A 15833-nucleotide genomic window follows, 5' to 3' on the forward strand; every position below is an offset into this window, starting at 1 on the left:
TTCAAGCAGCTCATAGTTTTATCATAAAATATAAACGTTCTAAATTAAGTGTCTTACTTTCTATCTTACCAACAACAACAAAAACAAAAACCAGTCATGTTAGCTAAATACAGGTGCCTGTGTGGTCTTACGAATGGGGGGTGCGTCTGTGGTGTGCTCTGTGTGTGAGGGGGGCTATGAGGTGAGCGTTGGTCAGTAGATGAATCTGGTCTTGCTGTTTTCTGTCGGCCACCTGGTTGGAACCTTGGCTTTCCAAACTTCACACCAAGTTGTTGCAGAATCCAGAATTCCAGAACCTTTAGCCCTGATCCAAGGGCAAAGAGAGGAGGTGGGGAGAGAGAGAAGTCTAAAAGCGGATGCCATTCCCACTGGAGGAAAAATAAGGGCTGTTCATCACGGGTCCGCTGGGCGCCGAGTTGAACCTGGAAGAGAGGGGCGGTGGGTACTGTGATGAAGTCTGGTGTTTCCCGGAGAGACTGGGAAAAAAATAATCTGTTGGTGTTGTGGCCGTCAAAAGGTTAGGAATCTGGAATGGGTTCGGAGGTTGAAAGCTTTAGCATCCTACAGAGTCTCTGGCTCTGGGCAAGTTAAACACAAAATGGCGCTGTTGAAGGACGAAGAAGAGTTGAGTTTCCTGCTAGGGTGCTGTGGGGTGCACGTAAGGATAATGTCTGAGTACATGCTGTCTCCAGGAAGGGCCACAAAGAAAGCAGTGTTTGGAACTGAACACCTATCTGTCTTAGAGGAGCAAATTCGTCAGGGAAGCCCAGAACTTTGGAGAAAACAGGGCCTGTCCTTGCAGCTGATCTGCGTTCAGGCAACACCCCAGTTCGACTTCCCCTCTCAGCTAGCCTCCAGGCTCAGCCTCACTAGATCTGTCCTTTTATCGCAACACTCCTGAGAACAGCGACCTTTCCACCCCACTGTGTGAGTGCCTGGCATGTTGTGTGACTCTGTTTCCAAGAGCAGAAACCCACACGCTTCTCTGATTTCTTCTACTAGCACACTTGTATGCACACTTCAGAACAGAGTTCAAAGGCCATCTCCTCCACAAGGCTTCCCCTGACCTCTTCAAACAGCTAACACAGACCTCTGGGACCTGACTGCAATTTCTTCACCCGTCTCCTATCACACTTCCAATGGAACTAGAGCTTAATACAAATTGCCGCGGAGCAAACGGCTAGATTTAGTCTAATCCTGGGATTCTCAGCCACTTTTCCCCTGGGCGCATGCATATTACAAAAGAGAGTCACCTTCAAGTCACCCTCCTATAAATGAAAAAAAAAAACAACAAAGTGGGAGGGCTGGGGAGGGGCGGAGAGTCGGAAGCAGAAGACTGTGAGTGTGCTAATGGTCTCAGCTGCTCATAACATCTGTGCTTTTTAGTTAGGATAGCTCATGGACCGGCCAAGATTTGGGTAATATTTCATTTCCCTTACACTAAAATAAGCTCCAGGACAGCAGAGACAATGCCTGGCTGCTGAGCCCCCAACCCAGGGCCCGCCAGTACATCCCTAACAGGCAAATTATCTGTGGAAACCACACCTCTGCTCCCCTTTTAACAACCATGCTGGAGGGGCTGGAGAGATGGCTCAGTGGTTAAGAGCTTCAGCTGCTCTTCTTAGAGGACCCAGGTTCAATTCCCCACACCCACATGGTGGCTCACAGCCATCTCTAACTCTGGTTCCAGGGGATCTGATACCCTCTTCTGACCTCCTTGGGCACTGCACAGATGTGGCGTAAGAAATACGTGCAAGCAAACACGTATAAGCATTAAAAAAAAAGCATGAAAAAAAAGATGAATTATAAGTGACTGAAAGTGATGGTAGCATGGTATGTGCCTGTTATCCTAGCACTTGGGAGGAGGATATAGGGAGATCACAAATTTGAAGCCAGTCCAGTCTCACCAGATCGTGTCTCATACGACAGGGGCTGAGGCGTGCCTCAGTGGTAGAGCGTTTGCCTGCCACGTGGAAGGCCCTGGGTTTCATCCCCAGTGCTGGAAGAAAAGCAGTCATTATAAGATACCATGGATATTTGGTCTGATTTATAAAATAAAAGCTGAAACAGTAATGATTATCAGTAGCAAAGTAACCAGTTTTTCTCTCATATCTGATCACTGCACCTTATGTCCCTTGCTTCTCTGGGTTGATCACCTATAATCAGGTCAACTGCTAAGTCTATGGTCTAGAGAGCATGAACACAGGGCTTGGAGAAGAAGCAGTGTATATGGACTAGAGCTACCAAGGAATGCTTCCTGAGGAAGAGGGGAGAGAGGGGGGAGGAGGGAGGAAGGGATATGTCAGCTCCCAGCAGTGGCTCTCAACCTTCCTAATGCTGATACCCTGTAATACAGTCCCTCGAGTGGTGGTGACCCGAAACACAAAATTATTTTTGTTGTTACTTCATAAATGCAATTTTGCTGCTGTTATGAATCGTAGTGCAAATATCTGTGTTTTCTGATGGTCTTAAGCGACCCCTGTGGAAGGGTAGTTTGACCCTCAGAGGGATTGTGACCCACGAGTCAAGAGTGCTGTCTTGTTAGAGTATGATGAGTGTACACCCTGACTCACCTGAGACGGCTGACACAATACTGTTTCCAGAGCAAGGATTACTCATGCCCCAATAAACACTCACGCTCATTAGTTTACTGCCCGGAGGATAAGTTGTGTCGTATCGTCATCCCTAATGGGGAACGCAGGTCGACTTAGCAGAGGGACTTCGGGGCTCTCTCTCCTCCTCTTCTGAGGCCGAGAGGCCCTTGCTCCTTCCTCTCTCACTCCACCCCCTCTCATCTCTTGCTTCCTCTGCTTCTGATGACCCTGCCTGTCTTCCAGACCAAACTGTCCGCCTAAGTCCATGCATGCTTCTTCCCTTGCCTGATCCAGCCTCACCAGGTCTTGTCTAATCCTCGGTCACATGAGTTTCACAGCAACCGTATTACCCAGAATTCCCCATGTTGGCTGCCATAGTACCTGGCTCTCATTTCCCCACTCTGTTTTCCCATGTGCTCCCTTGCAGAATCATTTCCTACACGTGGTTTCCATTTTTTTTTCTGACTCTCCCATAGCTCATACACACACACACACACATACACACACACACACACACACACACACACACACACACACACACCTCACTAAAAGCTGCTTCCTAGATCTTTTCCTGGCCCCTTTTCCCCTCCCAGTCCCTCCACCTGCTGGAGGCCCCCAGGCTAGATCCTTGGGGTCTCCTCTATGCATGCACACTCCCTAGGGATTCATCCTGTCCTGTGACTTCATCTATCATCTATATTCTAATGACCCCCAAATCGGTCACCAGCCCCAACCTTGTCCCCAAGCTCCATGATCCTGTATCCACCTAACTACCAATAGTTCCACTTGTCTGTCTGTGATGATTTGAATGAGAAATTCCCCTCCCATAGTCTGAGGCATTTGAACCCCCAGCCTCCAGTGTGTGGCACTGTTTGGGGAAGTTTAGAAGGTGCTATCTCCTAAAGGAAGGAGCTATGTAACTAAGAGGCAGGCTTTGGGAGGGCCGGGCCTCCCTTGAGGTCTTGTTTCCTCTTTCGGGTTCATGCTGTGGTTCAGAATGTGAGCTCTCAACTTCCTGTCCCTGCCTCTATGCCTGAGGTTTGTCGCCATGCCTCCCCTCCCAGATGGACCAGTAATTCCTCTGGAACCAAAAGCCTAAATAATCTCTTCCTTCTGTACCTTGCTTCTAGCCATGATGTTTTATCAGTGTGAGAGAGAGAGTACTGAGACTAACAAGTTAACAAGTTCAGTGCCCAAGGCTGATGAACCATGGATGAACATCCTTGCTCTAGTCATGGCAACCTAAGCACTGGCCACTGTCACTCGCCCAGTGCACAGATCAGAAGCCTAAGCCTTGTGCTCCCACCCCCCACTGCCCACCCCCCACTGCCCACCCCACCACCCGAGAGAGCCTGTCCCCCCTCGTTCCTGCCATACGCAACCATGATCAAGTCCAACCGATTCTGCCAAGAAAACGAGCACCCTAGGTCCGTTCACATGTCTGTTTCCTCACAGGAACCACCCTTCTCTACACCATCAGCGTCTATCTATCTCATGGGCCGCACTGAAGACCCCAGCCCTGAGCCCTGCACCGGCCCTCCCTCCCACTGCCCATTCTCCACACCTCGGCCAACATGATCTGCTCTGTACAGGAAATGAGAGCATGCCGTTCCCCAGTTCAAAGGTCTCCACGACACCGTGCTGCTCTTAAAATTCTGACCAGGTTGACTGTTCCCAACCTGCTCAGCCATGGCTGCATCTCTGAATTCTGTTCCACCCACTCTCTCAACATCCCCTTGTCCTCCAGCCACACAGGGGCCTTTGCATGTCTCATCCTGGTGGAGTGCGTGTCTCTCTGTGCATGCGTGGTGGTTCAGAGAGCCTCCTTGGCAGGTCCAGTGGTTCATGCCATTACTCCTGGCACACAGAATGCTAAGACGGCAGGAAAGCTGTGAACTCAAGGCCAGCTCTAGGTAGCACACTGAGACCCTGTTTAAAGAAAAAGGAGGAGGAGGAGGAGCCACCTCCTCCTTTGGGTCTTGCCTCTGCTGACATGTTTTCATCTTATGGCTGTGCCCCAGCCCCAACTGTGAAGTATGTGAGAGAAAAAAAAAAAACAAAAACATTTTGTGTGTCTTGTTCACTCCACTTCACAATACCACAGACAGTGTGAGGCACAGAAATTGTTCGACTCAGTGTATTTTGTTTTGTTTGAGACAGCATCTCACCATGTAGCCCAGGCTGGCCTCGAACTCAAGATCTCCCTAATTCATTCCCCAAGTGTTGGGATTTCAGGTATGGTTAATCCCAGAGATCAATCAGATTTGTATGTATGTATTTGTATGTTTGTGTGTGTGTGTGTGTGTGAACCTCTGTGTGCACAGATGCACGCACATACTTGTATTCAAGTATATGGAGCCTAGAAGTTAACTTTGGGAGTCTTTCTTCGGGAGCCATCCACCTTGTTCTTCGAGATTCTCTTACTGGGACTGGAGATCACCAATTAGATGAAGCCAGCTAAGCAGGCTTCAGAAACCCACCTGTTTCTGCCTCTGCAGCACCGGTGTTACAAGTGCTGCCCTGTTTTCTGTGCAAATTCTGAGAATTAGTGTCAGGTTTGCATGCTTGCAGAGCAAGCCATCTTTCAGCTTTTTTTATTTTTTATGAACAAATCATCCTCTCTAGGGATGTGAGCCGGCACCTGTTTCTGGTCCCATCCTCCTGGTTTCTCCAGCTTCTCGGGGTGCCATTACCTTTCATTAACCACCTTCCCTTACTCATCTCTTTCTTTGTTTCCAGTGACTCCTACTCTTCTCAGTCATGTGCCTACTTTTTGGGATGCTCCTTCCTGTCCTTTCTTTCCCCTGCCCCCTGCCATCTCCCCACAGACACACAGAGACCAGGCTTCCAGCCTTCAGGCTTACAACTCCCGTTGCTCCCTGGAGAGCCGGCTTTCCGGTTTGTCCCTTCAAGAATCGTAGGTGGTGATGCTGGCAGGGCAGGGGTGACTGCCAGCTGAGGGGTGGTTCTCTGTGTCTCCTGGCAGCCTCATTCACTCTCCCCTCCAGGAAGGCAATAGATTACCTCTTGTTGAGGCCCCCAGACTACACCTTGCCTTCTGTTCTCTCCCCTCGGCCTATGTATTTGCTCTGATGTGCACAGCTCTTTATTAGATACCCTGGCCCTACCATCCAAAATAGCCTTTAATAATCCAATCCCAACCTCCCTTTCCAATCCTGTTTTCCACCTTTTCCAGGGATAAATCTAATACTTCAAACCATGCACATCTCTGTCCCCAGGCCTCTAGCTTGCCTTGTACCTTCTGGGCTAGAGCGGGGGTTTGGAGGGGTGATCAGCAGAAAGTCACTTGGCTCACATTGCCTAACATGAGTGGGGACCTCGGTTCAATTCACAGCACCTCCAAATCAAGAACTCAAGGGGAGCATTTAAGTTATTGCCTTGCCCCCTCCCACAGCAGGGCCTGAGTCCCCTATCCAGACTGCCTCCTCTAGCCACTCACTTGAACCGCCACACCCCGCAACACACACCAGCTGTCTGAGGCCCTGCCTCAGGCCTTGGGGCCAGAGAATATGGCATCAGTCCTGTAAGCCCTCATTTTTTTTTCTTTTATGTGTATGTATGTGTGTCTGCCTGAGTTTAGATATGTCATGTGTGCTCATGCCTGTAATCCCAGCATGTAGGGAGGCAGAGGCGGGAGGATCTCTGTAAGTTCGAGGCCAGCCTGGTCTACAAAGTGAGGATAGCCAAAGTTACACAGAGAAACCCTGTCTCAGAAAACCAAACCATCCAAACAAACAAACAAACAAACAAAAATGTGTGTATGGGTTGCCTGCAGAGGCTAGAAAAGGGTATTGGATCTCCTGGAACTATAGTTACAGATGTTTGTGAACTGCTCTCTAGTGAGTGCTGGGAACTGAACCTGGGTCCTCTGCAAGATAAGTGGTCCTAATGGCTGAGCCATGTCTCTAGCCCCTAGCCCTCTGCTTTTTGAAGGGAAGAGGTATGCCTTATTATCATGGTAGCTTTACATTAACTCTGTGGACTAACACAGCATGTTCTAGTGTGTGTGATGATGGTCGGGGGGAGGTTCAACATGAACTGCTGGGGGTGGGGGCGGGGGCAGGAAAACGTGGAAAGAAATCACAGGGTAGAGTAGTGAAGTACCACCATCGACCACATTCTTTGAGTACCCCAGGCAATTAAATGATCAGAGCGTTCCAGCCGTCAGGAAATCTGCTTGGCTTTTGTTTCTCACAGTTTTCCCTAAATAGCTCTGACTATCAAAACCTCTTTGAAACATTGATCCCTTTTCACGAGATACTAGGGGAGATGGAGGATTCAAAGGGTGAGAGTCTGGGGTCATGCAGTGGGTCGGGGAGGGGGGAGGGTGTCTGCTGGGCACAGTGAGAGATTGAGAGGGCAGGTTTCGGTATCCCCCTTGAGAGCCAGTTCTTAACCTAGGACCTGAGCTTCTCCAAATGGGGTACACACACCGCATGATCTGCCTAGGAGTCTGAGGTCCACAGGAGTAGCGTGATGCCCCCTGCCTTGGGTCACCAGTGTTAGCTGAAGGTTTGTCTTGTTGGAGTGAGTGGCTACTTGTTAAGTTTAAAACAAACAACCTCCACAACTTTGTTAGTCCACACCACGCAAAATCCAAGAGGAATCTTAACTGGCCGGTTTGTGTTAGGAGTTTGCAGCTGAGCCCACACACAGGCCCAGGAAATTCCGGACTTTGCAACTGTTCGGGAGGTTTCAGTGGATAAAGCTGTGGAAGACCCTTCATGGAGACTTGTCAGGAAGACCGGAGGGGATGCTTGAGAGATTAGCCTGGAAGGGACTCTAGATGCATCCAGGAAGGGGATAGGAGCCATATATAGATTAGCTAACCATATCCTTTGCAAATCATTAAATGATCACGATCACGACAGGGCATCCTGAGGCAAGTTACTTGCTCTAGATTCCGTTTGGGCAGCTGCAGTTCTACAACCAGCCTATAGGTGGCAGCCAGCTAAGGACCTTCAAAAGGCTCCTCTTAGACCCCAGCCCAGACTCATCTCCACTTCTGTTCCCTCCAAGTCCGCAGAGACGTTGGGCAGGGGTACAAAGATATGTTCCACCACCTCCCACAGGGGGACAGACACCAAGAAGGGCTCTCTAAAGCCCGCCCCATTCACCTGCCGTCTGTGACAGCCATCTAGATGCAGGTCAGCTCCCCTCTGCCACCACAGAGGAGGACTTACCCATATCCCTGGGGGAAGAGGTATGGAGGCCCGTCTCCTGCCATCGGGGGAGGGTCTCGGGGATTGGCCGACAGCTTCTGGGGTGTCCTCTGAGGATAGGGGTAGTTGGGCTGGACGAAGGGGATGTAGCTCATCAGGGGGGTGTAGGAAGAGCGGAAGATTTGCTGGCCCATCTGCTGTGGATTGTACGGTGTCACCTGTAGGGTAGAGAGAAGAGAGGGGCAAGTTCAAGCCCTGACCCTCATCCCGTCTACTCTCTTACCAATCTGTGCGTCCCTTGACTTGGGTTAGGAATCTGAGCCTCAAACTCCTGCTCTATAAACTGTACAAACACTGTCTACTCTGTGTGGAGAGGGTCGGTTGAGAGAAATAGAGGAGGAGGCGTGTCGTGGTTCAGAGCAACTGGCCATCATTTCCACACTCTCTCCTGTCTCCCTGTCTCCCTTCTGTCTTGAATCAGCTCCCTGCGAAGCTCCTTGTTCAGTTTTAGCCGTGAAAGAGAACCCACCTGCTGTGATTCAAGGTTACTGCTTCCGCATTAGGACCTTGACCAGACTGTGAGCACTAGACAGCCCCACCCACAGTAACCCCCCCCCCCCAGGAAGAACAGATCTGTGCTGGGGGACTACGGCATCACCACCAGCGGCGGTTATCAGCCCCCTGAAATCCAGCTGGAGAGGCGGCTGTCAGCCTCCCTTAATGCTGCGGCCCTTTAAAGTTCCCCCAACGATAGAATTATTTTTGTTGCTACGTCATAACTGTAAGCTTGCTACGGTTACGAATCGCGATGTAAACATTTGCGGTTTCCCAGGGTCTTAGGTGACCCCTGTGGAAGGGTCTTTGGAACACACCCTTCCCCCAAAAGGATCATGACCAAGACCTGGGCAGACGCCCACCAAAAACTGGGGCTCATCCTTTCTTATGCCCAACAAGCAAGGGTACTATACATCTCATTGGTTGTTACTGCTGCAGCTCCCACACAGCGGAGAAGATGCAGTAAGGGGGGTCACGGACCGGCCAGGAATGAGGAGCTCTAAGCATCCACTGGCATGATGGGAGCAACGGGTCCCACTGACAGCTCAGGCACCGGAAGGCCTTTCCTCACATGGGTTCTTCTGGGCACTGAGGGGCGTCTCTGTTGGAAAGTTTCTGGATTTCCGCTCTAGCCATAGAAGCCTGCAGTTCTCAAAAGCTCCCTTTCTCCCTAACATGTCCATGTCTGCTGTAAACCGACTTGGACTAGAATCCCTCAGAGCTGCAGGAGACCCTTCAGCTGGCCTCTGTCACTACACCTCTGTACCCTGAGAGACAAGACCCTGTGGTCTTATCCTGATTGTCTGTGTCATTGCAGTTAGGGTGTGCTGGCAGGGCGCTTCCAGAGAAGGGTAACAGGATGGCACACCCATGCTAAATGTGGGCAGCTTGGGTTGGTTGGTCGGTTGCTTGGTTTTTGTTTTTCGAGACATGTTTTCTCTGTGCAGCCTTGGCTGTCCTAGACTTGCTTTGTAGACCAGGCTGGCCTTGAACTCTCAGATAACCACTTGCTTCTGCCTCCCTGCGTGCTGGAATTACAGCAGTGTGCTACCGCACCCAGCTTGGCTTGGGGTTTTCAGGCCAAATAAAAAGGAAAAAAAAAAAAAAAGAAGAAGAAAACCGCTTGAACACCAGCCTTTGTCTCTCTTAGCTTCCTAACTGTGGACACAATGTGACCAGAGGGCCTCACTCACCGTGGTGGGCTGTACTCTCAAGGTAGGTGAGAGAACCAAAGAACAACAAGGCTAAAACTTCCTTAAGTTGCTTTTGTCTGTTCTTTCACCGTCACAATGATTACTCCCATTTGAGAGACAAAGAAACTAAGGCTCAGCAAAGTAAAATACAGCTTAGCAAGCATCTCCAGTCTTTCCAGTCCTGATTTGCAGCCAGAACCCCCAGGGAGAGCCCAGAGTGTGGGTGTGGTTCCAGCCTTGCTCTGTGTGCCCTCTCTGGAAGCTGAGCTCATCCCTCCAATCTTCGCCATGATGCTCAAAGAGAGGTCGCAAGGCCCAGTGACACTGGATTTGTGTGTGAAAAACCTGAATGGCCAAGTGACCCAGGGGCTCATGGAGGGGACAGGAGAGGACACCTCACAGGGCAGACTCTGTGGGGGCCATACTGGACTGGGAAATATTCCTGGTCTCCCACAATGGGACTAGTAACTGGTGAGTCCCAGAGCTCACACCAGCCTTGTCCAGGGATACGCCCATGATTCCATGGGGCTGATCAAAGCCATCGCATGCAACATTGTTCCCTGCTCTGGAAACCACCTTCAAATATACTCTTATCTTTTACAAAAGCACAGAACAGTGTGCTAAGAATGATAGATACCCTTGTTCTGAAAATCTTATATAAATAGATGTCCCTAGCAGGATGTGAAAGAAACCAATAAACAGTGCTGGCCTCTGTCTTCACCATGTTTTATACTACATTGTTCAAATATATACACACTCATAATTGCCTAAAAAAAGACTGGGCCTGGAGGAGGTGTTACTGTTTGTAGGTGGAGAGAGGTAATATGACTGGGATTTCTGAGGCAGACTCTTATCCCAGGTAGGATGAAGGAGGCTCTTATTCCCGATGGTGCAGGTCCTGACCAAGGTAGTTTTCGCCTATGGGGCCATCACTACCCTCCAGAACATGCTAGCATGTGCCAGCCCAGAGAGGAGGTTTTCAGAGAAAGGCTGGGACTTCCCGGGAAGGAGAAAAGTAGAAGAAACTGGAACTCAAGGAATGGATTCCCCGTGCACCTGTGTGTGAGGTTTAAGTTCGTTGGGGAATGTGGCACACTTGTCTTCAGCCCCCTCTATGTCCCCAGTCTAACTTACTTTCCTCATATCCTATGTCTGCCCCAAGTCGCAGTACCCGGAGCCTGCTTCCATGTCGGTCAATGAGTACGTGTGAGCATATAGGCCGACTCAAGCAGCTTGGGAACATGGGAGATAGCTACATGTATTTCTCATGTGGGGTGTGTGTGTGTGTGTGTGTGTGTGTGTGTGTGTGTGTGTGTGTGTGTAGGTACTTGCACCACTGTGCATACGTGGAGGTCAGAGGACAACCCTAGGTGCCAGTGCTCACATTTTGGCTTGTCTCCGTCTCCCATCTTGTCCTAGGCACACTGGGATCACAGACTCACGCTGCTGCATCTGGATTTCCATGGGTTCTAGGAGTCTGAACTCCATTCCCCAGGCTTTGAAGGCAAGCCCTTTTATCCAGTGAGGCATCTTCCCAGCCCACCATCTGTTTCTCTCCATGTAGGTGTGTTCTTATCTGTGCCCTACTATTCTGACGTTGTGCTTTTGTGCATTTATCTATGAGAGGTGTCCATCATGTTGGCCAAGAGTATCTGGCTGCTGGGACCAGGCCTCCATTTGTCCTCTGAATTAATATCCAAGAGGCCTTTGCACCAGAAGTACTTATGTAACTCATACATTCAGCAAACAAATAAAACTGCAGGACACCAGTTGGATCAAACTGGAAATTAACTGTGAACGTATTTTTAACATGAATAGTTCTTGTACAATATTTAGGATTTACTTTTTATTTTTTTAAAAAATGTATTCACTATTTATTTGAAATTCAAGTTAGAGTGTCTTTTATGGGAACTACATAGCATGAAGATGATTCTCTGGCCCACACATGCTGGGCAGAGCTGTGGGGTTAGCTTTGGCCAGCTGAAAGTGTGTAGCTATCACCATGTACAGAGCAGAGGCTTCTGGAAGGACTGTAAGTTTCCCCTTATCTTTATGTGCTCCTGTCACTCATTGAGAGAGGAACAATGGCTCCTGCATCTTCAGGTCAGACCCCCAAGAGAAAGGAGGCTAGACCTGACCCTGATCCACATGCCAGTTCAGCCAACCCAGAGACTCAGGAGCAAGAACTGAAGACTTTTTGAAGGTCCCCGAGTTGTTGAAGCTACTTGTCACAGCAGATCCAGGCTTATATGCAAGTGTTACGGTATAATCTCTTTGTGCCTCAGTTTCCCCATCAAGAGCATACACTATAAGGTGGTTGAGAAGGTTCAATTAGTAGAGGAGAAGCCTTTGGGAAGGGCCTGGCATTGTCGTAAGGTAAGGACTCTGTTAAGTGATATCTGGTGTTACCGTGTGGCGACACTGGGCTGTGATTCAGCAGCTCGGTATCTGTGTGTGTCCCCTTAAGAAGGTGATGGGCCAGAAAGTAGTGGTAGTGAGTGCTGGGCGAGGATGAAGAACAGCTATCTTTCTGACCTGAAGACCTCCATGGAGCCAGGGCATAGGAGCGGAAGGCACCTACTCACCTGTCTGGAGTAGCACCCCAGTGGGGGGTGCACGGCCTGCTGGTAGGGCATCCTGGTTGACCTTTGTGGGTACAGGCCCTAAGGAGAAAGAGAGAGGTTCCTGATGCTGGCTGAGCATGAACACTGTATACCTCAGCATCTGCTCATGGGCCGAGACCTACTTCCGGGGCTGACTTCCCATATCCAGCTGACCGACTCCAGGAAGTTGCCTAGAGCTGACTGGATCAGGCTGTGGCCAGCTCAGCTCAGATCACATGGGAAGCCCCTCTTCAACAGACTCCAAAGCTTTCTTTCTGAGTATTCGCGGAGGCTGATGGGTTCCCGAGAAAGCTACTCCACCTTCTGAAAGACTCTCCATTATCTTCAGAAGAGTGGGTGGCCAGGCCCACGAAGCCTGTGGGAATGGCCACATTGTTGTTGTCACAATTCTGCACATGTATGGAGAGGGCAGAGACAAATCTCCTGTGTCATTCCTCAGGTGCTGCCCCTCTTCATTTTCTTAAGATAAGGTCTCTCGCTGGCCAGAGGCCCACCAGGTAGACTGTGTTGGCTGGCTGGTAAGCCCCAAGGATCCTCCTGTCTCTACCTTCCCAGGACGGGGATTACAGCTCTGCCTAACAGTGCCCAGCTTTTTCGTTTAAATGCTGGTGGTTCAAATCCAGGTCCTCAAGCTTGCAAGGGAAGCAATTTATGGACTGTGCTGTCTCGTCAGCCTTTGTGGGCCTTTTGTACCTTTCCCTAAGCCCATTCTCACCCAACACCTGAGGTGCACTACACATCTGTGCATCGATTTTGATGTTTTGATAAATCCGTGTTCGAGAATATCTGCATGTGTAGGGGCCTGCATCGAGCCAGCTGTGATTCTGTGTACAGATGTGCAACTGTGCTCTCATGCGTTCTCATTTGGGTTTCTGCTGTTACGGGCCCGTGTGTATCTGTAACTCATGGTGAGGGTAAGCAGGAGGATAAACAAAGCAATGCCAGGAAAGAGCGGAGAAAGCACCTGGGCACATAGTAAGGACTCTGTAAATGTTACGTCTGTCCATCATCCCCCACTGGCCCCTCCCTCCAGAATCTCTAGCAGCTTAGCCTGAGGGGATGGAAATTTTAGTCACAACTCTGATTAAGGGGGGGGATATCCTTGTGGCCATACAGACACAAGACACACACACACCTAGCAGAAATGTTACAAAGCATGGGCTAACCCATGACCCCTCCAAATGTCCATCCAGTCATTACCTACATCACAAGGGTGTCTAGTCCCAACCCCTCAGGCTACATGGAGACCAGGATAGCTACAAATGCAGCCTAACATGAAATTGTAAGCTTACTTAAAACACTATTGTAAGATTGGTTCACAACTATTGTGTAACTTGATAGCACGATTCTAAGGCATGAACATCATAGATAACAGTGTATGGTCCCAATGTCATGTAAAGTAAACATGTTTGCTCTTGTAGCCCGTGGGTCATGGATTGTACACCCCTTGATTTTTATGTGTGGCTCTAGGCAATTCTTCATCCAGCGTGGCCCAGAGAAGCTAAAAAGCTGGACACTCTGCACCTAGGATGATGCTCAAATCCCAGTGCACCTCTCAGCCCAGGACATCTTTCCAGAGCATTCTTCATCCCAAAGTAACTGCCTCTCTTCTAGGCTTGGTTTGTGTCAATCACCAAAGTGCTAATGGTGGACACCAGCTCCTGATGATGTCCTTAACTCCTCATGAAGGGCTCCCCGATCTCTGATGTGAAGTCAGCAGAGAAGCCTCCCTGAGCCTTCCTTCCTATCCCAGCTTCCAGCTCTCCGAGAATCAAGAATAGCACATCCTGTCAGAGAGCCCCGCCCATCTTCTGTTACTAAGCGGTGACACTTGAGACCTTCCTGTCTTGGCCCCTCCCACTTTTGCCAGCCCTTGCCTTAAAGCCAGTCCTTTCACCACCTTTCCTGCCCTATAGCTTAAAGTTCTGCAACCAGGACAGCCTCACCTACTACCATGCTACAGCCAGTTCCCAATCACCTGCCCTGGCATGAACCTGGACTGAGAAGTCCTGCCAAAGGGACGGGATGACCTTGCTCGTGCCCGACCCTCGGTGAGCTAGCTGTCAGACCTCTGGGCAGGTTGCTGAGGGCCCCTCTATGGCTGCTTCATTTCAAATCCATTCATTCGCCTGACACCTCTCGCAGGGCTGTAAACAACCAGGCACCCTGCTCCAATACTTCCTGTACTGCCCAGGGCCGCACTGAGGCTGATGGAGGGCATGCAGCTGGCCAGCCCTGGCCCCTCCTTGGGAGAAGCGTTGTTGTGTTCATTAGTATGAGAAAGGCTGCCTGACTCTAGGGATGTTTGCGGTTGTTAGAATTGCAGCTTTGTAAAATCACGAGCGAATAAGGGCAAATAAAGCATTCACTCCTCTTCGCTTGAGGCCATAGCTTTTCCCGGCACAGCGTTCCTTCTTTATCTTGAGATGCCCAGGCTTCGTGTGGGGGAACCTTGTCTTCCTATCTCTGAGCGTCTCCACCACAGAGCTCTGGGTAAATTGGATTTGGGGCCTCATCTTTATTCCTTAGGCCCTGTGTGGAAGACACTGTGACAGACTAGTCCCCTGTTTTCTCTGCCCCCTCAGGGTCTACTGAACTCCCTGACCCCCTTTTCTTAGAGGGCCATAACTGAATATTAATGAAATGAACGTCTGTGTCACACTGGGGATTTTAAGAGTCCTTCCCTGTGAGTGGGTTCAATTAATCCTTACAACCCAATCAGGTTCTGCTGCTGCTGTAATTATGATAAGCCCTGCTTTCCTACAGACAAACTGGGACTGTTAAAGAACTTGCCCAAGGCCATACAGCACAGATGCTGCAGAACCCTCTCACTCATCTTCAGGTTTCCAGATGTGCCTTCTTTCTACTGTATCAGACTTCCTGATCAGTTATCTCCAAGCAAGCGCTAGGATTCTGAGATGCTGATGCCGTGAAAAGATAGAAATGCTGTCTTTATCTACCACCTGAGAGGATCACTTCCTTCATGGCCAACTTCAACTGAGCCCGTTCACTGCCTGAATTGCTCACAGAATCCAGTAGGTCCTCTTACATAGGCATAGACACAACTTCTTTGCAGAATTGGATAGATGGATGGATGGATGGATGGATGGATGGATGGATGGATGGATAGATGGATGGATGGGTAGATGGATGGATAGGTGGATGGATGGATAGGTGGATGGATGGATGGATAATGGATGAATAGCCAAGTGAACAGAAAGATAGATACACAAAACAAAAAGACCAGAATGAGCAGAGTCAGGGAATGTTTCAGGATGAGCCTGAGGATCTACCTGTTTGAGACACTATACAGCTGAACTTCTAATGCATGTTATAGAAAATCTATAATTTGATCTACAAGAAAGTACTCTCTGCTTCTAGAAATTTGTCATGCAGAGGTGTTGACTCGGTTTCCCTCCTTCTAAAATTCAGAGCTGAAGATTAAAAAAAAAAGTGACAGCACATGCTGGGGAGGATGAGGAGAAAGAGGAACCCTCCTCCATTGTTGGTGGAAGTGCAAATTTGTACAACCACTCTGGAAATCAATCTAACACTATCTCAGAAAATTGGAAATAACACTTCAAGGCCCAGCTATACCACTCCTGGGCATATACTCAAAAGATGTTCTACCCTACAAGGACACTTGTTCCACTATGTTCATAGCTGCTTTATTCATAATAGCCA

General features: G+C 49.5%; 1 protein-coding gene across 1 annotated transcript in view; it reads right to left on the reverse strand.

Moving 5' to 3' along the window:
• Positions 1-346: 346 nt before the first annotated feature.
• The window catches only part of CUNH1orf94 (chromosome unknown C1orf94 homolog), a 43709-nt gene continuing 28222 nt past the window's right edge, over positions 347-15833 (reverse strand). The window contains exons 5-7 of the mRNA XM_055611513.1: positions 12111-12188; positions 7799-7995; positions 347-422 (exon numbers count right to left, since the gene is read on the reverse strand). Coding sequence (XP_055467488.1) covers positions 347-422; positions 7799-7995; positions 12111-12188 — 351 coding nt within the window. The remainder of the gene's footprint in view (positions 423-7798; positions 7996-12110; positions 12189-15833) is intronic.

The sequence above is a fragment of the Psammomys obesus genome, unplaced genomic scaffold (assembly GCF_907164565.1).
Source record: "Psammomys obesus unplaced genomic scaffold, mPsaObe1.curated_primary_1811, whole genome shotgun sequence".
Taxonomy (NCBI): Eukaryota; Metazoa; Chordata; class Mammalia; order Rodentia; family Muridae; genus Psammomys; species Psammomys obesus.